The sequence below is a fragment of the Lineus longissimus genome, chromosome 1, assembly GCF_910592395.1.
Source record: "Lineus longissimus chromosome 1, tnLinLong1.2, whole genome shotgun sequence".
NCBI lineage: Eukaryota > Metazoa > Nemertea > Pilidiophora > Heteronemertea > Lineidae > Lineus > Lineus longissimus.
Genome location: NC_088308.1, coordinates 5,725,511 through 5,748,902, shown reverse-complemented (window position 1 = coordinate 5,748,902; position 23,392 = coordinate 5,725,511). Strand labels below are relative to the sequence as shown.

The following is a 23,392-nucleotide window of genomic DNA, read 5'->3' as shown; positions in this document are numbered from 1 at the left end:
CAACACTTTGATGAGAAATTGCCTCTTTTAGGAGGTAATTTTGTAAGATACTGAAATTTTGCTGGCCATGATAATTGTGTCTTATTACATGAAAAGCTTAGTATGTAATGATCATTCTCAATCAGTAAACCTTTCTTTAATACAAAGGTTAATTTGATATCAAATATCTTTATTTAGAATTGCATTAATTTTTCATTGGAGAAAATACATAGTTTATGGAAATGTATTGAATTGTCTAATTTTTGTTACATCGTCATCAGATTTATAATAGTTCGACTTTGGACTATCATGACAACTCTATGGGTGTATTCGACTCCCTGTTCTCCACCGTTCCGGAACGAGAACAGGCGAACACGTTCCCGAGTCTCGAACGGGTTAGTACTGTTGTCATAGCTACGCTTCCGGAACCACGGGAAAACCCCGTCCGGCAAGTTATTTTCGTCAACGAACAAAGCGCGATAAAATCCATTTTCCGCCTTACATCTCGTCGACTATGTTGAAAATTTAATTCGTACAAGTGCATATTTACATTTTTTAGTTGTATAGCGGGTTAAAGCTGTTCAAGACATTGTTTTATTGTTGAAATCGCACAAAAAATAACGTAAAAAGCAGACGAACAGTCCTTGTCCGCCATCTTTGTTCTTGGTTCGTTCCAGCTGCACCAGCGGACGAGGTGGTGTGGGATTTGGGAACAGGAACGGTTCCCGAACCGTTCTTGGTTCGAGAACGAGGAGTCGAAAGTGCTATCCAATGACAGCCAATGACAGAAGACATGGCATTATTGATTTGCTCAGGCATGTTAGGCCTACGCCATCTTTTATCGACTAGACCTATCATTGCCTATGCTAGACTTTGACCTACATCCACGCCGGCGCCGGTTTTTTTATTTATTCGCCTCAAAATCGTCCTAATTATGGCTTTTTCCTCGGGCCAACTGGTTAGAACCTTTGCTACATCAAGTGTGGCAAAAGCTGCAATCAGAAATGTAACTGTTATTGGAGGCGGATTGATGGGATCCGGTATTGCACAGGTTTGTCGACTCCTACTCCTAGGCCTGCCCTATTGTAGTACATTTTTAGTATATTGATTCGTAAAGCATTACCAGATTTAACGATCTAATCTAGGCCTGACGATCATCATCATCATCTTCATTGTTGATCTGCTTTTAATAGGCTGCAGCTATTCTCACCACGATCCCTAAATGCATTCCTACATACAAACTACTGGCTATTCTTACGACGATCATTTCACCTTTGGCCCTTAATCCTAATGCTAACCCTGACCCTGACATGCCTGACCCCCTTATTACTCCCAGTCCCAGGGCCAGACCCAGCACTAACCCTAACCCTTCTCTTGCACTAATCATAACTCCCTAACCTTCAGTTTAACTTCTAAAATTGCATAAATTCTTAGTTACGACTAGTCTTAAGAATAGCCACTTTGCTTCAATAACCATTCTTGGTCCTCGGCCGCCAGCGGTTGCCATCTACAGCGTGCATGCGGGCGCCATAACCCAGTAGACGAATTAGGATAGTGTGCTTCTGTGCAGTGCTCCTTTGATATATATAATCTCGATTAACTGTTCATCTCCTGTTTCTGACTTGGTGTACATAATATCTATGTTTTGATATTTACAAACTAAAACTTCTTAATTTTCTTCTTCGTACTTGAGCCTCTTGACACATCCTAAATTTTCTAGGGTCATCCTTCCAGTGGCGGTCCAATCTGGCATTAAATGTCATGATGAGAGGTCACGACTTCCTGCAGTAAACCATTCCAAGCATTTGCAACCCTCACGAAAAAAGAATTTTTTTCTAACGTTCGTTCTTGGCCTTGTAACTATCATCCTCATGTTGTGCCCTCGGGTTTGGTGATGGTCATTTTGGTATCTTTACTTTTCAAATAGAGGGGAATCCTTTTTGAAAAGGATGAAGAAGTTTGATAAACAGTCACAGCCATGTAGTGCATGAGTGAGGACATGTACAGTACAACCTTTCTATTGCGGACACCCATGGAACTGGGTGTTGGTGTCCTGGGTGTTAGTGTCCGAAATGTAGCGGTGTCCTTATTAGGGAGGTAATGCCATTATTGTCCAAAAAGTGGATTCATGTGTATGAACACTGGGTCGTGAAGCCTACGTATTCCATATTCCATTTAGTTTGTCCAAAAAGTGGCTTTATGTGTATGAACACGTGGGTCGTGAAGCTTATGTATTACATATTCCATTTAATTTTAAATATTAACTATTTCAAATAATTTGATGCCATTTATAGGCGAACTTGAAATTACTTAATTGTAATACCTTAATGCATTTCTGGTGGAGGTCATATTAATTTGCCAACATTGATTATTGCATCATTGATCATTGTTAGTACGCTACATACTACATACACAGCGTACGTCCTTAATTAGTTGTATAAAAGCATTTGATTGAGCTTCTACTACACATCAGGCTTTATTCTTTGTAATAGCATTCCGCGATGATGACGTCACTGCAGCTGCTGCCCTATATTTCCCCATCGCTGAATTACAGGCAATGTCGGACAAACATGCGGTTTCGTAATGGATTCAGGCTTTCTAACTAGGGCAGTTAGATTCAATCTGGCACATGTCCGAGTGTTGGAAATACTACATAATTGTTCTGAATATTTCTCTCTCTGACTCTATGGTATCATTCATGCTAAAAACAATGCAGGGTTAAAGATAATTGACTTTGAAATAAGCTCAAATGCGTAGAAATAAGTGTCGATGTCCGACTGTCACATGACTAAAACTTCATCAATATCTTATGCAAATGACCTTGTGAGCTTTAAATAGTAACTTCGCGGAATGCTATTAGAGCACAAGGGACAAACAACTCAATAGACTGCAATTATTGTTAGAATATACAGTAGCTTGGCAATGTAATGTGCAGTGATAATCGAAAACTTTCGGTTTTGATTAGGAGAGCAACGGACATTATATTGACTCCACCCTGTAATTAACTGAACACAGTGTCTAATTATGTTCATCAAATATGCAAACTTCACACCTGTTAGGTCTAATCGACTACCTAAGTGAACATGGGAAGCCATTGTTTTGGTTTACTGTCCATAATTGTGTGGTGATTGGACCAAAAAGTCACCATGGCTGTGTCCGCAATTCGGAGTAGAGAGGTGTCCGCTCTACAGAGGTTTTGATTAAAGCAAACGACTTAGAACAATTCGGGACTGAACGAACATGTCCGTACTACGGAGGTGTCTGCCTTGCAGAGGTGTCTGCAAGGGGAGGTTCTACTGTACTATGTGGGCCTACATGCATGAATCTTGAATGAAGCATGGAAGCATGGAAGCTCTGCATCCACACTTTAGCATGGTGAAATTTTTTCATGAATGAAGGTGAATTTTTTAAAATTTGTATGGTATGGTACTGCCGGCAAGAGCTATGTATTAAGAGCCAGAAGAGAGGGCCAGCTGCATTCTAGTTACTAACTGCCGAAATGTATTGTGTTGTGACTTGTGTTATCCGTTGTACCTGCAAATACAATGTCAATGTACAGAGATGTTTTCCACCCCTTGTCAGGCTTGTTTTGAAATGTGTTGCTCTCCCATTCCAGGTTGCAGCCCAAACAGGCCACCAGGTTACGCTAGTTGATATCTCCGATGAGGTTCTCCAGAAATCTAAGTCGAACATCACAAAATCTCTACAGAGAGTTGTGAAGAAAAAGTTTGCAGACGATCAGCAGGTAAAGTATGTCTGAATACCTGCCAGCAATACTGTTTAATGGTACAGTGGAACCTCCCTGAGCGGCCACCTCAACTATATTGGGGAGAACCTTTCTATCAAGGACATGAAGGACAAGGGAGGAATATGAGCACAAGGAGATAGGACACAGATAAAAATTCAGAAGGAGGACAAAAGCGGACAATTTTACTGCATACAAATAATGAAATATGAGAATTATTCTAATGCATTTTTGTTTGTTTCAGAAAGGAGAGAGCTTCCTCACAGAAACACTTGCTCGCCTACACACAGAAACAGATGCCAATAAAGCTGCCGCAAGTTCAGATCTGATAATTGAGGCTATTGTCGAAAATTTAGAAGTAAAAAAGAAATTATTTGGTGGAATGGACAAGACAGCACCCCAGTGAGTTACATACTTACAGTTCTTTATATTTTGTTATCTGAGGTACTTCTACCAACAGGAGGCACTTATTTATAACTGAATCCTAATGCGGTTGTTACTGATGCAGTTCAGTTAAAAACTGGGTTTCTGATGCAGTTTTATAGTAAAACATCAATTTATCGCTTTTTTTTTTTTTCCAGGCACACCATTTTTACTAGCAACACTTCGTCCCTACCAATTGGAGATATTGCCAGAGCAACAGAAAGGATGGATCGCTTTGGAGGGCTTCATTTCTTTAACCCTGTACCAGTTATGAAACTTCTAGAGGTAATAGTTTATGAGAGTTTGTGGAGAAAATATCTCATGGTATGAAAAACTAGCAATCTTGTAGTTAATTGCTTGTAAATTTAAATATTAAATAATTTTGTCATCAAAATTTAAAAAGGGTCAGGGCAGTGTCAGGACAGTGTCTCAGCTCATTTTCTGTCTGTTGGTAGATTGATTGTAATGATTGGTCTTGATTTTCTGTTGTGCTGTGCTTTATGCAAATCAACTTAGTGTGGGGGGGGGGGGAGGGTCCATTGTAGTCCCCCACTTTGGCTGAAGCAATGACATACAAATGGAACACATATGTGCCAGTTATTTCATCCTCATCTCTTTCAGGTGGTAAGAATTCCTGAAACAAGTGACGCAACATTTAATACGCTTCTTGAGTTTGGAAAAGCCATGGGAAAATCTACTGTCAACTGTAAAGTAAGTTCCCAACCAATTTTATCCATTCCTATCCTAGTGATGGATCATGAAGTGCAAAACGTGTTGGAACTTCTTCACTGAAATAGGCATCCCCAGTCTTCCCAGTTGTGCTCTCTAGGGGTGTGACTGTAGACTGGATCCAATTGACAATATGCGGACATGGCATAAGGGTTGTCTTGCCATTGCACTAGAGTGCTTGATGGGTGATCCTTTCAACTCCAGAAGAATAATTGGAGCGACAATTTGCCATCATATCCCAAAAAAGGTCTTTAGCCTCAGTTTGAGTGACGAAATCGAGGGCATTTATCATTAGAGCAAAAAAGTGGTAGTAAATTCTTCATTCAGGCTGAAAGGTTATCATATCCCCAAAGTGTTTGTCATGCTGACCATTCACTTCCGTGATTGAAATTTTAAAAATGCTTGTCCCTCTTTTGCAGGATACACCAGGATTTATAGTGAATCGCCTTCTTGTTCCATACCTGATGGAAGCAGTAAGAATGTATGAGAGAGGTGAGATGTCTACATAAATGCTTCTCTTAAGGAGAGTTGGAGATCACCAGTCTCTTGAAAATCACAATCAAAGTCAGTGTGTTGCCCCCAAAGGTTTTTTCCAACTGGCAATGTCAGTGTTCGATAACAAACTACAGTTAGAAAACTCAAAGACCTGTATTTTAGTAAATCTGTCATGAAATTCAATTTATGTTGAAAATGATTCCTGACTACTGTTAATAGTGAATACTGGTAGGTATGATTTCTCTTTCATTGCCATTTCAGTACATGTATTGAAAGACCTCTGTCTCTGTTGCATTTGGGCTTCGACTTTCAAGTAATGAGCATTTTCGAGACAGTTTACATGCAAGTTTTCAACAATTTCCTTACGGTGTTGCTATTGTTTGACCCTCTTTCCAGGTGATGCAAGCTGTAGAGACATCGACACTGCAATGAAATTAGGTGCTGGTTACCCAATGGGCCCGTTTGAATTGGCCGATTATGTTGGTTTAGACACATGCAAGTTTATCATGGATGGTAAGTTTACTCTCTCTGTCAATCTCTATTGTATTGGCTCTAGTTTGTAGGAATTACCTCTAGGGGGTTTAGCCTTAAGTGAGCATTTATTGCATGGTTCCAATTTGACTTGTAGCCTTGTGGCACTATGTTCTACCAAGGAGGAGGGGTCGAGCAGGAGCTATTGGTCACTTCATGACTTTGATAAATCCATTGCTTGGCCTGGCATAAAGTATCAGCACAAGCAATCTTGGTTTTACGTCCTATTCAAAGGAAAATGCAATCTAAGTAAGAGACTTGCACCAGATCACTAGCAAAATGTCAGTGTCAGGTATCGAACCAACGATGCTTAGGTTAGAAGATCAACACCGTAACCTCCAGCTATCGGGTAAAACTATTCAAGTAAAGTGGCTTACCCAAGGCTACTAGCATGGTAGGTAGCCAAGACTTCTTCAAAATACTTTATTGTGTATCGTGTTCTTTCAGGTTGGCATGAAGCTATGCCAGACGACCCACTTATGAACCCATCGCCACTACTGATGAAGCTTGTGGAGGAAGGAAAAATGGGCATGAAATCTGGCCAAGGATTTTATGATTATAGTAAAGGCAAATTGTAAGGAGCACTGATATTGCTCTTGATACTACATTTAACTGGCTGCACCAGCTCTCGTTCTTGACTTCTTATGCCAGAGAACCATCTGCTCTCCGCATTCTTCCATTCTTAAATTCTAATGCGAGAGAAGTATCACCTCTCCAGATTCTTAAAGCCCCCTTATATTCTGTAGTTTTTCGCTTGATACTGATTACTAATTGATTTCTTTTATACTTTCAGATAGCAGTGAGGATGATAGAGTGACTCAACCACTCTCTTGATTACATTATACAATTATAGAGAGTGGTCGGAACTGGCCAATAGTGGTTATGTTACACACTGGCCACCTGGCGGGAGTGTGGGGACAACGCATATAGCAGAAGTTGGTCGTCGATTTTTCAACATGGAATATTTTATTGAATTAAATCTGCTTGTTCATACTAAAAATCAAATTTGTTTAATTAATGACTGAAGCAGACAACTTATATGAAAAACTAACTGAACTTTCAGATTTGATCTCTGATATGAAGAGTGCTATATTCTGATAGTGATACTTCTTGGCATGTGTGCATGAATTATTGGATAGAATGAAATATTTATGAACATCGAGCAGTCTGGGGAAAGGCTGATTAGATTAAATTTGTGTGGCTTAGTACTTCCCACTATGGCAGATATGTACTTGAAATTGATGGCACATAAAAAAATATTGACCATCTACACAAGAATCCAATCTGGTCACTGAGTATTTATGTTAATTGATTTTAGTTTTATAGTAATTGTAAACTGAATGAAAACCATGTGTCTTGTGTCTCATGAAATACAGTGATTTTAGTATTTGTATTAATTGATTGAAGTATTATTTTAATTGAAAACTGATTGAAAACCATGTGTCTTGTGTCGCATGAAAAAAAGAATTATTTTAGTATTTACATTAATTGATTTTAGTATTATATTAATTGTGAACTGAATGAAAACCATGTGTCTTGTGTCTCATGAATGAAATAAAGAGTTCTCTTAGTATTTATACACGTTTCTTGACTTTCTTTGTAAGATGTTCTGTGCTGGGAATTAATGCGCCTGGAAAGGGTTTTGGAGCAACCAGTTGAAACGAAGTGGAGGATTACATCATAAGGACTGGGCTGTTGCCTCACCAAAAGTATTTCCAAAAATGTGTTGGCTCCAGGTCCATCTTCTATTTGTCCCTCTCCTCAGTTTCTTGATGGATGTTTCAGCAAACCAGCCCCGTTCAGCTGGAAAAGTGTCCATTTGAAGCAATAGTCAAGTTGTCAGAATGAATACCAAATAATAATCATAGACTCAATAGCATGTCTGATGTGGCAAGTATTACTAGCAATTCAAACACTGAGGTAAAGCCTTTTATTGGATTACTGGTGCGCTTTAAATGGAGAGCGCAAAACACCGGATACGGAACTAGATTTACAGTTTCCCGCCGTTTCCATGTACGCTTCAGTCTCGTCCGAGTCTTATACTTGGAGTGCACTGACCATGTGGCCTGCTTGTGAGGTTAATTTAATTGATAGAGGCAAATAGTGAAACGTTCAACGAGTTGTGAGCTTTTGATAGTGCCAAATATATTTTATTTCATATTCACACAAAAAATGGATATTGGTCAACGCTGGCAACTTTAAAGCATTTGGGGAATATTTATTTATTTTATAAACGCTGTTACTTTATTGATTAATTTGCTGCAACACTCAAAAACTAAAAAATTCGTCTGCCATGTCTGCGTTCGTTTTCGATTTTCTCTCGACTTTGCTGATATTTTGACCAAGTAATGCAACATTTTAACCTTCATCATGACCATAAAATGAAAGAGTAGAATCTCTAACACGCCAAGATTATGTTGTTCCTAATTTCACTTGGTGCCAAGGTGTAAAATAAACACTTGACCACAGTCAAACTGTCGCACTAGGCTAACAACAGTGACACATCGACCACACTCCACAGCACAGGCACAAGCACAGGCACGTGAAAATAAGAGCTCATTTCTCAACACCCCCCCCCCCCCCGACTGGGCCGCCTTGACTGACAAATCCACCCCCATTGACAACACACCTAGGTGTGTTGTCTCTGTAGCTAAGCTGAATTAGCTTATTACTTTCACTGATTTTTCATAATGAAACGTAGGCTACCGCCTGGTTGCCGTACCCATATCGGTCACTGTTGACAAGACAGCGTAGCGGACAATAACAATATCCATATACACTACAGCTACAGGTAATGAAGAAATCCCAGCAGAACCTTGCCCTTGGTTACTTTGGTGACATTTAGAACCTAACACTGTACCAGAGCCCGGCAGAGGAAAGGAAAGTTACTCATTCTTTCAACATGGGGAAGAAAAAGGAAGGACAGGACTTGATAACAGCTGCTCTGTGTGGAGAGCTGGATGTTGACTATCCATCAATCACCAAGATTGTGAAGATTTACATCAGCTCGGCATTGACAGGTAAGACATCCACTTGATATTAAATAAGGAGAAGACTCAGCCAAGTATTCCTTTCCAGTCTATCCAGGACAATATTTGTACCTGAAACCAGTTTGCGTAGCAAACTGAACTAACTTTTGACACTTGGGAGGGAGGGGAGGGAGACATATGAATTTGATATGGGTTACTTGAGTAATTGGAAAATATGTAAGAAAAGTTATGTGTAGCTGAGATAAAGATGTGCAGGACAAAGAAGATGATACCTTGTTGCTACATACATGTGGCTTTATCATCATGTTGAATGATAGGGCTGCTATGTCACAGGTATTTTCTGTCATTGAAGTTCATTAAACTCTGCTGTGTGACTAATGATATCATTATCAAGATTGAGATCATTTCATTTCAGACGTATTCAGTTTAGAAATGTTTTGATTGTTAATTTTGATTTACCAGATACCGAGGTCGAAAGGAACATGCTGGCCGAAAAGGTTTACCCGCGTATTAGAACATTCTGTGAAGAAAAGGGATATGAATTCCAAGCAGTTGATTTGCGATGGGGAGTGCTGGATGAATGGACTCATGATCACACCATGCCAGACCTGTGCCTAAGGGAAATTGAAGACTGTCAGAATCAGTCAATGGGACCAAACTTCATTGTAAGTTCTTTTGTCTCTATCAAACAGCAATCCTTCAGCTTTCCTAAATACATGAAATAGGAAGCAAGGAAATCCAGAATTTTTGTTGATCAATCACTGAGTGAATAAACCCTGTAATCGATTCAGTGTGATTGTTTTAGATGATGATTTTCAATTACTGGTATATTTCCACGTCAATATGAATGACCTTGGTTGTTTTTCAGACTTTCCTCGCCCAAAAGTATGGGTCTCCTGCTTTTCCTTCCAAGATATCTAGTGTCCATTTTGAAGAGCTAGTGGCAGCCACCCCAGACTCAATCGATTCTGAAATGCTCAAGACCTGGTTCAAACTTGATGAAAACTGTTTGCCATTGCCCCAGTATACTTTGGTACCTATCACAGAAAATATACCCAACTATTGTTCTGCGGATGCAGGTCAGAGAAAAGAGGTAGGACTTTAATTTCGTTTATTATCATTATCACACTCAATCCTGTAACTTCATGAACTTTTAAAAAGTGACCGAGTGACTGAAAGTGGTTTAGATCTAGAATCTCACATTATTGTGTATATTAGGTGGACTACTTGATCAAAAATACATGTGAAATCATAAAAATGTTGTCATCTTCTTTGAATAGAGTGTAAGACTTTTGCAAGAAAGAAGTGCTGTGCCAGTTAGATATGAAGTGAAAACCGTTGCAGAAAAACAATCCTGTACTAAGTATAATTTCTGAGAGTTTTTGAATAATTGAATTCAGGCTGTTGATGAATGGGAGATTGAATTCAAGAGAATACAGGACGTCCTTCAGACTGTGGCTCAAACTGTGTTTGAAGGCAATGAGGACATGGCCGAGGAGAAGCATCAGTTCTTTCGATCTTGTAAGTCCTAATTTAGGTTTGACCACTGCATGCCATCAAGCTGATAATAAGTCTTCTTCTATGCCTTCAGTTTTCTTTTAATGGCTATACAATTGAACCAGGCATATGTTTCTGATAAACCTGGCTGTCATCTCTTGTTCCTCCCCCTCCCTTGATCCCCAGAGGTTTGTGTCCATCGATGCACCGTATGGCCACGTGGCTAGACTCTCGGTGTCCCAGAGTGGGCAGTTCGGGACCACATGCTCGGGTGTCTGTTTTTCGGAGAAAAAAGAACCTACTCCCACCCATGAAATTTGCATTCACTTTATTTTGAAAGAGTTCCAATTGCTTTTTGGATTTCAAGTTCTAACCAAAATAGTTGTGCCTGTGGTCAACCCTTAACTGTAAGCTTCTATTCATTTGGTTATTTTATGTTTAATTTTTCTCTCATTTCTTTTCTTCATTTAGTGATAGAGCAAGAGTTAGCTCTTGGTCTCCTGAATGCAGACAACTCAAAGGAGTGTTGCCATTGGTTCAAAAGATCCATAGAAAACCTGAGGGAACATTGGGAAGATGAGAAGGCCACCATGTTCTTGGACATACATCAGGGAATGGTCGACAACATTGCTGTGGGATTGCTGTCAAAACTTGTGTAAGTGTTGATCAAACTTCAAGTTTCTCTATTCTTAGATTGTATCAGCCATTTCATAATGTGTAATATACTTTGGAGTACAATTCACATTTTGCATTAAAGTGCAAAGGGAAAATGTCAGTTAGGCTAAAGCCAATTCAGAAAACCATGATAAATTAACCATAAGCTTAAATCTGAATATTTTAGATTGATAGATCTTTGGTGTTTCTTTACATCTTACGATAGCCATCACCAGTCCACCAACATATCACTTTTCATTAGGTGATTAGTATTTAAGTCATTGTGTTGCTTTTCATGGGAATCTTTTCAAAGAAGATTAATTCACACTTCAGCGCTCTAGCGGCGTTCCTTGAAAATGGACAAACATCATTCACCTTCTTGATCTAGGTCAAGCCTGACATGCAATATGATAATTCATTTCATGCATGGTTGACTTTCTGATTTAAGGTTTTTCCTGTCATGTGTGCTTATCTCAATGACCTCCGTTGGATACACACTTCTTTTGTTGTTTGTTTGTTGATATAGTGCAATAGTTGTATCAGTGTTTTTATTGATGCATAGACACATGTATTATCAATTATGTCAGGTTGGCAAATGTAGTCATACTATGGAAAACTTGTTCAGAATTTCAAAAGAGGCAGTTTGATGTGATTAGAATTCAAAGCTCAATAATTTCTCAGACATGTTAGAGGTTTAAACATGGCAAAAACATGTACGAGCAGTATGTTTAATAATACAGTGGAACCTCCCTTAGCGGACACCTCTCTATTAAGGACACTAGTTTTGGTCTCAAATTGGTAGTTTCCTTTCAATTTGACCTCTCTAATCAGGACACCTCTCTATAAAGGATAGCACTTGCCAGTCCCGAGGGTGTCCTTAATAGAGAGGTTCTACTGTACCATATAAAATTGGCAAAGTCAGTTGTTGTTGGGCATGTCACCAAGTCCTGAGGCTCTTGGCTTAACTAGTAGTGTACTCTTGAATTGAAGGAATGTTGTAGAATTTCAAAAATACAAATTATGCAGAAACTTTTTGAATGAGATTTTTATAAAGAAATTATGATTCGACACGTGTGTCTGAGTGAATGACAGTTTTTCCCTGGTTCTGGAATTGTAATGTTCAGGTTGTTCATTTCAGGCAGGACCAAATCCTAGCTAAGCTTCATGTCTCAAACATCACCTCCTATAAGATAGACTGGAATGAGAATGGAGTCAATATAGAGGATTCAAAAGGTACTTGTCTGTTTGGACTTGGAGCATTGTAACTCTTTCTGACCAAATAGAAACTCCTTTACAGCTGGTTTCTGCAAAGGAAAATGCATTAGGTTACACAACCTGTATGTCTGATATCAAGTACTAGTATAGATTCTACACTTGCTGATTATTGATGGCAATACAAAACTACTCTTGAAAAAAATGGCTGGCCTGTCAGGCCGCAAAGAGGGTCTGTTTTTTCAAAATTCTTTCAATGAACTAGTTCTGGTTTCTTGGAAGTAATTCTTCATTCCTGTATGACTTGAAAGAGACTTTAGGATCTCATCTTGGAGGTGACCTGTTTTTTCAGGACACCTGCCATGCCTGCTGTGACTAAATCACCCCTCGTTTTCAAGTAATTCTTAAGAATACCTTCTAAAAGGTCTTACTGTTTATTGCAGATCATGAGAAGTACACAGAGAAACTGCTTGACGATTTCTATGAGACTGTTTGTTCCATGATATCCAATGCCTTGCCCGAGAATGATTCTGAACAACTTGAGTCAAGCCATCAAGAAGTTGTACAGCATATAAACTTTGCTAAGTCCCAGGCCTCTTCATTTCTTGGCAGGGAAAAACTGCTCGGTAAAGTGGAGGAATATATAAAATCGGGGGACAAGTGAGTTTATTTTGACATTCCTTGTATGGACACCATAGGCCACCTTTGGTATGAAGTCCGGTTACATTCATCAATGACTGAAAGTGAGGGGAATAAAAATTTGTTGCTGTGATATCTGTGAGATGAGCTAGGAAATTGTCTGCCATGATGAGTTTTCATCAATTTATATATTTGCTTTGCTTTCATTAATTCTTCTTTACCTTCAGAACATTGCCTCTTGTTATTCACGGAGAGTCTGGCTCAGGCAAGTCGGCGCTGATGGCAAAAGTGGCTGAGCTGATACCAAGCTGGTACACTAGGTCAGAACAAGTGGTTGTAGTAGTGAGGTTCCTTGGAGCAACATCAGCCTCAACAAGCATTCGTCAGCTTCTGATCAGCCTTTCACTGCAACTGGCTGAGATTTTGGATGAGGAAGTACCTGATAATCTAAGCAAGGTCAGTTACCTCTCCTCTTCTCTTTTTGCTCTCGTATGTGTGTTTGTTGTGTGCCACTAAAATTGAAGTTAAAATGGTAAAAGAAGTGTGTTGTATCAAATGTTTACTCCAATGGCAATGCTGTTCTTCTGCAGAAAAGATTGACTGGCTGGTAAGTGTTGTCAACTTCTAACATCATTCATCTTTCAGTTGAAAATGAAAGAAATCAAGAAGGCATTCCACGAACTTTTGAAGGCTGTCAAACTTAGAAAGAAAGTCTTCCTGCTCTTAGACGGTGTAGATCAACTAGACGGGACCAACCATGGCCAAGAAATGGACTGGCTGCCGTTACCGGTCCCTTCTGATACGTTTACTGTGGTGCTATCGACTCTATCTGATGAGGAAACTGAGATCATGCCGGTGTTAAAGGTAACTTGTCAACAATGTCATTTTGATGCCCGGTCAAATTGAAAAGGATGAGGAATTGGTTATAACATGTTTTAAAGATGTAGTGAATTCAGTTAATCTGCTTATTTTGGTTGTACTACTACATGCAGCTTTACAGATTTGTAAGAATTTAAAAAATTGAAATTGATACTGAATGCAGAGGCTGATATGCTTTGCATTGAATAGAAGATAACTCTAACATAAAGACAGTGCTGCGTCCTATACACATGTTATGTGATATTTGTAGGAACGTTTGAAAGACAAGTGCTTCCTTGATATCGAGACGCTGGATGAGGATGACCTCAACTTGATTACAAAAGAATCCCTGAAAACCATGGAACGCACCTTGATTCCCAGTCAAATGACACTTGTCCAGGATGCCACCAAGGCCAACCCTAACCCACTTTACCTGAAGATGGTGCTTGATGCAGCAGCCAGATGGAAGTCATACAATAACACTGAACTGACCGTTCTGGAGGATACTGTTCCTGAGATGATGAAGGGTTTATTTGAGAGGCTTGAGACTGTCCATGGGGAGAGGTTGGTGAGCCATGCTCTTGGATATATTACCTGTGCAAGGAATGGCCTGAGGTGAGTCAGACATCCACTGATGGAGCGGAATTGATTCAAATTGCAGTTAGGTGATTTAATGTAGAACTTTTGGACCAATAATGTAGAGTAACTGTTATTTGTTAGTCAATGGAGTGTGACTGACAAGCTTGAGATGGCATCCAATGGAGCATTGATCAATGGTGCTCAGTCGGTGATATGATGCTAGGTTGTGCAGCTCATTCAAGTATCAACTGATGTAAGATGTAACTCATCATAGTATTGTATGCCTCAGATGCTTGAGCATGATACACTGTTAGTAATGAACAAAGTCAATTTCAAAGATCATCTTTTTCAGTGAAAACGAGCTATTAGATCTATTGTCCTGTGATGACCTGGTTCTCAACGACGTTTATGAATACTTTGTTCCTCCTCTCCGTCGATTTCCGCCATTATTGTGGGCTCGGATCAAATTTGAACTTAGGGGCTATCTAACGCATCATGGTGCTGACGGGGTGCAAGTGCTAAACTGGTGCCATCAACAGTTTGCAGAGGTGGCCAGGGCAAGATACCTAAGTGACAGGGACACCAGGTACACATCATTTGTATAATTATTGACAAGAATCCGATTGATATTGATTGTACCAGTTTATCATCTTTAGTACCAGTTTAATCTCAGCCTTGACGATGATAATCATAGTGAGGAAAGAAAGCCACAGGTCTTATCATCTGAAGGTAAATGGAAGTACGTAACCTGTCCAAAGAACTTTAGAGATTATGTCTCTTCTAAATACCAGCTTCTAGCAAAGCAGATAGCAAATGATGATCCACTGTTTGTGAGAATGCTGTCTCTGGTTTTATTGTCATCCTTATAGGATCTTTTTTGTTGTTGTTGCTTAGTCCGTCATGGAAATTATTTGACATTGCCTTTGGTCGCTTCCCATTTTGGGTTATTGACAAGATGATTTTCCTAACTAACAGAATCCGACTGTATAAAACCATGGTCGAGTTTTTCCTCGGGAAGTGGGCTGACGGCTTCGAAAAGCCTTTCCTCGGCAAGACATCGGAGAGTGGCGGTGTTGTCCAAAAGGGAGGTGGCAAAGGATCGAAACGCATCACGTTGAATCTCGAAGAAAACGAAGCAGACAGATTCGTCAAGTCTCAACCGTTGATCTACAAAGAGGGCGCTACACCCAAGGAGACTGTTTTCAATTTGAGGAAGATGAGCGAGCTACCGTACGCACTTGTCATGAGTGAGCAGGCAGACATGGCCAAGAGTGAAGTCTTCTGTAACTTGACTTGGCTTTACAATAAGGCTAAGGCGCTTGGGCTTGAAAGGTATGCAAGATCAAGAGAAACCTTATCTGTGTCAATAATTACTTTTTCTGGGGCCGCATCATCATTTTCTGGAGAAAGAAGAAATGTTCTTATTGCCAATTCTCCTTTCACCCTCAACTAGTTTTCTCATCTTTAATTTTATCAAAAGATAGATGTTGTGAAATGACGATAAAGTTTGATAATATTGTGTATAGCTCTTGGGTGAATTACGGACATAGCTTGGGAACTGAAGCTAAGGTGATTCAACAGTCTGGATAAGGATACTGAAATCAGCATCATTATTTCTTTTATAACTGTATCGTTCCAGCATTCTGGATGACTTTGAGATGGCTGGTAATTCTCCTTTGTATGATGATGCAGACATCAACATAGTGCGGAGGGTGTTCCAACAAGCTGGTGAAGCTCTTCACTTTGATATCAACCAGATGCCTGTGCAGCTGACTGCGAGAATCCTGAGTGCGACTGGAGACCTCTCACCCGCTGTCAAAGCTCTCCTCAAACAGGCGCAGAATCCACCGTTCCCATGTCTTCTGACAAAACAAGGTTAGAGTTACAATAGCTACTCAACAAGAAGTTTTCTTTGTTCATGGCTTTGGGAGTGTCTCAGTTGTCATCTCTATGGCCTGATTGATTCATTGAGGAGTTGAATTTGATGTGTTCAGTAGACACGTTGTCCTACTGCAAGTTAACTTTAATAATAACCAGTATAAATTTGATAATTTGTCCTGCTATGTACTTCTCTGGGAAAGAAATTTGTCTCATAGTTGCACTAGAAGCAAAATGTGAGGCCAAGTGCATTGTCCTCCAAATGAGTTTTTGTTTTAACCACTGTCACTGTCAACAAATTATGCTATGTCGATTTCTCATTCTTGCAGCCTTCCTTCCTTTGAAGAAAACAGAGAGTGATGGAGACAGTTCAAGTCATCTCCTGGACAGCCATGAAAACCAGGTGAAACTGACTACACTGTCTCACAGCAAGACCAAACTTGTCACATGTAAGTACCGCAATGTTACAGGCTCCTGAGCTGTACGTGACCCTACTTACATTACAATCGCCAAATATCTTTATAGAGTTGATAATATCTAGTTGATGCTCAGCTCTCAACTCAATATTTTTTTAAATGTAAGATTTGCAATTGATCTTTGGCTGTCCATTTCAGTTACTGTGGACAGAGTCCTGCGAATCTGGGATGTGGCGTCTGGCAGTGAGCTACACAAGCTGGACTTTGGGGAGTTAAAGGGTAGCGGTGATCCGGATTCCATCATCCTCTGTCATAATGACGAGCTCGTCATCAGTGGCTGCAGAGATAAGGTGGAGTTCTTCAGTGTGGAGTCGGGTGATTTATCTGGGAAAAAGGTCAAGATAGAGCAAGGGGACTTGCTCAACGCAGGTTGGTAGCTATCCAAGTGCTTGTTAGTATTGGCTGAGGTTTACAATGTCCTTTTTATCATCATCATCATCATCATCATCAATGGAGCATCCTGATCATTTTGGATCTTTGCCGTGTTTGTGCATAAAATATGTTCAAAATTGAACCGAAAACTTCTGTTAAATCATGTAAAACCAAGTGTCATACATGTAACCACAAAAGTATACTTTCTTTCTCTGGATCTCTTTCCCTATATGCAATGTCATCCTTACTCTAATCTCAACCAGAGACTAGTGCCAACTCCTACAACCTCTGAGTTACCATGCTTCAATATGTTAAATCAATCCAATCTTGTTTTAGTGCCAATACTCTACTACGAACCAAAAGACTGGCTGCTCGTTTTGTCTGATGTAAACTTAGTTGTCTGGGCTGTTGAAGACTTGCAATTGGTAAGGAATAGAAAGTATTCAATGGCCTCAGTTCGGTCTGTTGTTTGGGGCAACTCATATGTCAAGTTTGCTGGTGTAGTTGTGGCACAAATTATTCAGATTTAACCAAAATCTGCTGATAGGTAATGTGGACAATACCTCAATAGAATGTATTTGTTTTGATTTCCTGTACATTCCATAGTTAAGTGGATTGCTTCCGTCATTTATTATATGAGTGAATTTAATCTTGCAATAGTTTGGTGATTCAGGACTGGTTCCTTTTTTTCAGATTGGTGAATTTGATGTTGGGAAAGCATCAGCTACAAGACATCATCAAGCCAAAGACTTCTTTGACAGTAAGTTGCCCTATAGGATCCTCGGCTCCCATATAAACAATTTGAAAGAAACTTCTGTGAAAAAGGGAAAAGTTTGAAGACAATTTTGCTAGAAGAAGGTCCATGCGTTGCTGCTTGTCTTATTCTGGTACTACTGTACCAGTAACATGCTTTTATCATGATTACACCCTGAATTGTAGTTTGTCGTCCTAATCAGTATGGTCTGTATCAAAGTTTAAACGAGTAAACCCTGAAAAACTCTACGGGATGAAGGTGAAAGCTTTGTTATGGAAACTTAAAAAACATTGCAAGGTTCATTGTTTGACATTGAATTTTCTTTAATCTTTTTCTGAATTGCAGTCCTGGGGTCAAAGGTCGGAGCAATGAGAGCAGCAACGCACTCGATGAAAATACTGGACATAGAAAGTTTCGTTGCAAATCAAACATTCCTTGGAGAGTTCAACATTGAGTATGAGGAGGATAGGCCTATGCTGACACGCTGCACATTACTGCCACAAGATAAGGTGAGTTTGTCCCAAGTCTTTAGAACTGGCCCTGGGAAGTTTTCATTGCAGAGAGAGAGGGCCCGAATCCTAGCGTTCTCCACAGGGCCATTTGTCAGGGCGTACGTCCCACCCTACATTGGCAGCTTATCACCCTACTATAGGCCAACCTTGGAAGAGCCACCGCACCTTGCGCTAGAATTTTGTAAAGGGTTTCTATAGGGCCACCCAAGATTGGATCAAATTCTTGTGGTAACCTGAAGAAAGAACCAGTTCGGTTGGAAAATTTCAAAAAATGTCTCTGGGTGTTATTGGTTTATATCATGTGATACTATGGTGCTTCTATTTTGTGTCTAGCATCTAATTCCAGTAATATTAACTGAACAATTTTTGTCTTCAGCTTGCTTGCATGGTGTATGGAGCTGATCACAAGGAAAGGGAAGAAGTGCACAAGCCGGCAGTTCTTTTCATCTTCAGCCTCGAGGGGAATCAACTGGCAAAATATCCTGTCTTCAGCGTAGACTATGCCTTGGGTAAGATTTTTTGAGGCAAATCGTAACCCAAGTATATGTAGTTATTTTGATTCCAGACACCCTAAACCTTTTCAGATATTTGAAAAACATCATGCCCAGTCCTTACTTATGAAATAGGTATTGTCTTTCATCACAAATTTATTGTCATTGAATACTTTTTTTAATCCTGTAGGTTGTGAGTGCCTCATCCCGGTTGAAGAAGAAGACCATGTGCTATTCCTGAACTTTGACTCCTCCTACAATGGCAGCATCCTGTATGACATAGACATCAACTCTGGCTCCTATACCATTAAATATAAACAAGTAGGCAATATTACGCATGTGGTAAGTCATCAAGACCTTTGCTACAAGTTGTACGAAGAAGAGAATGTTTGCTTTGAATACTGTAACTGGATGCAGAGAGTCATAATTTGGTGGGATGTAATATGCCCAGATCTCAAGGAATAGCCAAGAGAAAGAGACTATTTAACGAAAAATCATAGAAGGATTGTCCTCAGCTTATGAAAATTGTGGATATTTTTGCTCTATCTGTGTTAAGAGGCCTTGAGCGTTTAGTATGCTAGGTCTTCATTCATGTTGCTAAGTTGCGTGTAATTTTTTCCTACAGAACTACATTGGCAATGGAAGAGCCTCAGTTCTAAACCATGAAAGCAACACAAAGGTTCAGATCCGAGAATTGAAGATTGAGGACCCCCATGAAGGCCTGTCGGATGAAGCCCTGGTGACTGCCGAGTACAAGGAGGAGGTGGAGACCATCTTCATCCTCCCGAGCACCATGCGATATGTTGCCGCTAGCTATCGAGTGTTCTGCCTGGTGGTGTGGGATCTGGCTGAGATGCAGGCGGTTAGGATTCTGAACACGGAAAGTGAGTAGGACAGGGCAAACTTCTCACAAGTAGGGGAGAACAACTGTAGTAACTCATGGATATTGTGCATGCATGGATACCTTCTGTAGTAGTCAAGTCAGCACTGTGGCCTACCTAAAGAAGACAAAAACAAAGCATGGCCTCGAGTTAGTGTGCTGATTTCTAATCTTTTCAAAGTAGATTCCCTCCCAATTTCACACAATTCTGTTTCAGATGCCAGCATCTACACATCCTTGATGCAGTTCCCTACAGCCTCGCTAGGTGTCTCTGTAACAGGCAAGAAGCAGTTGGTCACATTTGATATGAAGACCCTGGAGAAGTTTGGCCCTCACGATCCGTCGTTTGGTGGACAACCAAGGCCTATGAGGTATGTAGCTAGCTTTCTCATGTGCTCAGTGTGTTGTACATTAATGAGGCCTCTCAACACAACTAATAATTGACTTTCTCTTTTTCTTCAGCTTCGATATTGTGGATTCCAAATTGGCACTTGGCACGAGTAAGGATGAACATGCGTTAGTCGTGAAGGACGTCAAGACAGGTAAAACTGTTGCAAGCCTGAAATGCAAGCCAAATGAACAGATCAAGCATATGATCGTTAGTGGCAATGGTCAAGTTGTCCTGGCCTTCACCAGTGATCCTAAATATGCCATAGTGTGGGATCTGACCAAGAAGAAACGCCTACCTGATCTCGGCTACAAAGACATGAAGTTGGAGGTGCTAGCAAAGAAGGGTGTTGCTGTCAGTCACAATGGGCAGTTTGCTGCAGCGATTGACAAACAACATACGAGGAACTTTGTCATTTGGGAGGTTGCCACAGGTGAGAAGCAATGCAATTAATTTATTCTCCCTTAACACATCTACATGTTTCAGTTTAATCTACTGTCGTGTTATGAATGTGGGTGCCGGAAATGTACTTCCATATTCTATATCTACTTGTAAATGATGTTTATAGTGAGATAGTCTGCTGTCTGCATAATGAGGTAAATTGCAATTAAGATTCCTCTTTCAGGTGATGTGCGAGAATGTAAGAGGCCTGTTGGAACTCGTGGTGATTCATATGTGTTAGGAATGTCAAGAAAACTCCAGGCAGTCGTTGTGGGCTATGTTTCTGGTGAGTCTTAGTGATTTTGAATTGTGTATTGAATATTGATTATTTGTCTGCTCATAGAGGTCAAATTTGTTCTGCTGTATTTAGAACCACATTGACTGCAGTTGCTCTTATGAAGAATCTTTGGGGTTTTTTTGGTGCTATCAGACTACTGGTATCACTTAACTGTCTGTTTGTTAACAAACTTTTGGCTGAAGTGAAGGAAAGGCCCGTTGAGAAGAATATGTTTGCAAAGCTAGGCTCTCGGCTCTTGTTTCACCTGGTAACCAACACCAATTCCTTCCTCAGGTTACATCGGTATATTCAACATGAAGAGCCTGACCTGTGATGCGTACCTGCATGTTTCGACCAATAAGCTAGGAATAGGAAAGCTTGTTCTATCAGAGGATGGCTCCTTGGCTGCATGCAATGGAGAGCACAGTGGAATGGTCGTGGTGGTCGACCTTATAGAGAAGATATGGTAAGGCTGCCTTGACTCAATGTGTGGTATTGTGTTTTTCATATCTTTCTGGTCAAAGGTGCTAAGTAAAACTCAGGAATGTGACCAGATCACATTTATCAAAAGAAAAGTGGTGTTGCACAACACTATTAAACCAATGCAGAAAAAAATAAGTTTTAATTGCTTTAGGATTTCAAGAACAAGCCAAATAGCAGCACCTACGGTCAACCCTTATTGAACATTCCTTGGCTTTTCAGTCTTGCCTCTCTAACAATAGAGAGCACTGCCTGGGATTACCAGTTCACCAGAGACAACCAGTTCCTGATGCTGGGCGGGGGCAGCATCAAAGGCATCGTGCAGCTCTTCATCCATCGCGGTAGAGACGAGAAGAAAAAGGTCAAGCAGACATTGGACAAGACGATGGAAGCGTTGAGGAAAAAGGATGCGTTTTACGGGCAACTGAAAATGTTGGAATATCCCCAGTCATAGGTTGAAGCATATCATTCTGTGAGATATGAATGAAAGTTGCAATTTAGTTGCAAGAGGGAAACATGTGGAATGATTCTCTCTGGTTTTGGCTTCTTGCATAATATGATTTTCTACTCATTTAGCGAATTTAGTTATCTTAAAGAGGGACTATGAGCAGGGGCGGCTCCAAATGGTGGTCTTTAGGTGACTTACATATGCACAGTTATTAGGAAGCCTGGTTTGACTTTATTGTAATAAAGGTATTCCTCTTACAGCACCGATGTATAGTGCATAGAAGAGACATCTATCAACCACTTTATGTAACTTATTGTGACCCACTAGGCTGCTCCTGCAGGTTATGGAATTTGATCAAGCTTTAGACTCAATTTACACTTGTTTTTGTTCACTGATCTCCTAGAGGCATATACACTTGTTATTTGCGGGATTTGCGCACAGAATATTTTTAGAGTTTCTTAGTTTTAACTTGACTTTTGAATTACTTGTTTATTTTATGGATCCTCGGATTAAATCATATGGCTTTTTATTCGCCTGTAGTGAAGTTGAGATCAAATTTAAAACCAGAAATTCGGAATAACCTTTCAATGGTGTGATCTCTATAACTGTGATTGTTTTTATGATAGTATAGGAATCTTTCTGATGTTGATGTTTAGAATAGTGGTAGACTTTTGTTTACACAATTTATTTTTATATGTGACATTCCCAAGCCTTATGATACTCATTAGTGTATTCTTAGCATAGGATTTTTAGCTAGATATACTTCTGAAATCCAGAGATTATATTTTCTATCGCTCTTTATTTTATGTTACGCTAATAAGATGTGATATTATTGTACTTTGTACAAACATTATTGTATTTTTACTTTTACCTGACAGAGTTCAGTATGATACTCATAATTCTCTAACCTCGACACGGGGAGGTGGATCATAGTAATAATTAACATTCCTTTGTTAGCCTATGTCCTGTCTAGAAAACATGTTGTATAATTTATTTTTGTATCAGATGCATAATAATGAATAAATCAGATTACTGCTTTTATACTATTATTGTTTGTTGCGTTGTCAGAAAAGATGTGAATGGGTTGGTCCGATTTAAAAAATCCTCTCCATGCACACCCACATGACTGTCATGTTTATACACAATAAAATAGATCATAGTAGAAACAGACTTGCTTACTAGACTGGAATTGACCATGGTATTCATTCTTATCAAGTTAGGCCCTATATGTTCAGTCAGTGCATGTGAATCAGTCGGTCTGGAAGAAACAGCCTTCAAGAGAAGTGTTTCCTAAATCTGACATCTTGAAGAATCTAACTGATAAAAAAAACCCTGGACTTTTGGAACCGGATAGCTACGATACGATGTGACTTTTGGTTTGGATACAGGGTTGAGGTTAGTGTAAAGGAATCGACTTTGGTGAACCCATTGTATTGTATGTAGTACGAAATTGTGACAATAGACCCCTCGCAAGAAAATGGCAATGAGACTTCACTGTCAAAGTCGTTAAAAAGACAATGGCTTCTTGTGTCTGCCTGTGACGAGACAATTCTTTGGCAGTTGGGCAATTTTCGGAATCTTGTCTATTCGTCAAGTAGATGCATAACAGATTTGGTGGGAATACATCAATACATCCTGTATGATATTAACCCACTGTGCATCAA

At 39.8% G+C, this 23,392-nt stretch overlaps 2 protein-coding genes across 3 annotated transcripts; both read left to right on the top strand.

The window, feature by feature from the left end:
* Nucleotides 1-765: 765 nt before the first annotated feature.
* Nucleotides 766-7,481, top strand: LOC135486652 (hydroxyacyl-coenzyme A dehydrogenase, mitochondrial-like). Its single transcript, XM_064769631.1, has 9 exons — nt 766-1,030; nt 3,596-3,724; nt 3,969-4,126; nt 4,306-4,432; nt 4,769-4,858; nt 5,296-5,368; nt 5,768-5,884; nt 6,350-6,476; nt 6,696-7,481. The coding sequence occupies exons 1-9, from the start codon at nt 914-916 to the stop codon at nt 6,697-6,699; spliced, it is 942 nt and encodes a 313-aa protein (XP_064625701.1). The 5' UTR covers nt 766-913; the 3' UTR covers nt 6,700-7,481.
* A 690-nt stretch (nt 7,482-8,171) lies between these two features.
* LOC135486647 (NACHT domain- and WD repeat-containing protein 1-like) lies at nt 8,172-22,758 on the top strand. Of its 2 annotated transcripts, none has more exons than XM_064769605.1 (27): nt 8,172-8,247; nt 8,688-8,922; nt 9,355-9,557; nt 9,761-9,985; nt 10,293-10,413; nt 10,861-11,044; nt 12,182-12,276; nt 12,699-12,915; nt 13,122-13,350; nt 13,540-13,758; nt 14,024-14,367; nt 14,684-14,917; nt 15,307-15,663; nt 15,971-16,206; nt 16,539-16,658; nt 16,824-17,054; nt 17,394-17,482; nt 17,751-17,817; nt 18,157-18,320; nt 18,700-18,832; nt 19,005-19,156; nt 19,440-19,698; nt 19,912-20,065; nt 20,157-20,515; nt 20,708-20,809; nt 21,095-21,266; nt 21,503-22,758. In XM_064769605.1, the coding sequence occupies exons 2-27, from the start codon at nt 8,805-8,807 to the stop codon at nt 21,732-21,734; spliced, it is 5,016 nt and encodes a 1,671-aa protein (XP_064625675.1). In that variant the 5' UTR covers nt 8,172-8,247; nt 8,688-8,804; the 3' UTR covers nt 21,735-22,758. The 2 variants fall into 2 exon arrangements, with proteins under 2 accessions (XP_064625675.1, XP_064625686.1); XM_064769616.1 differs by having other exon boundaries at nt 8,191-8,247; nt 8,604-8,922.
* The last annotated feature ends 634 nt before the right edge of the window (nt 22,759-23,392 follow it).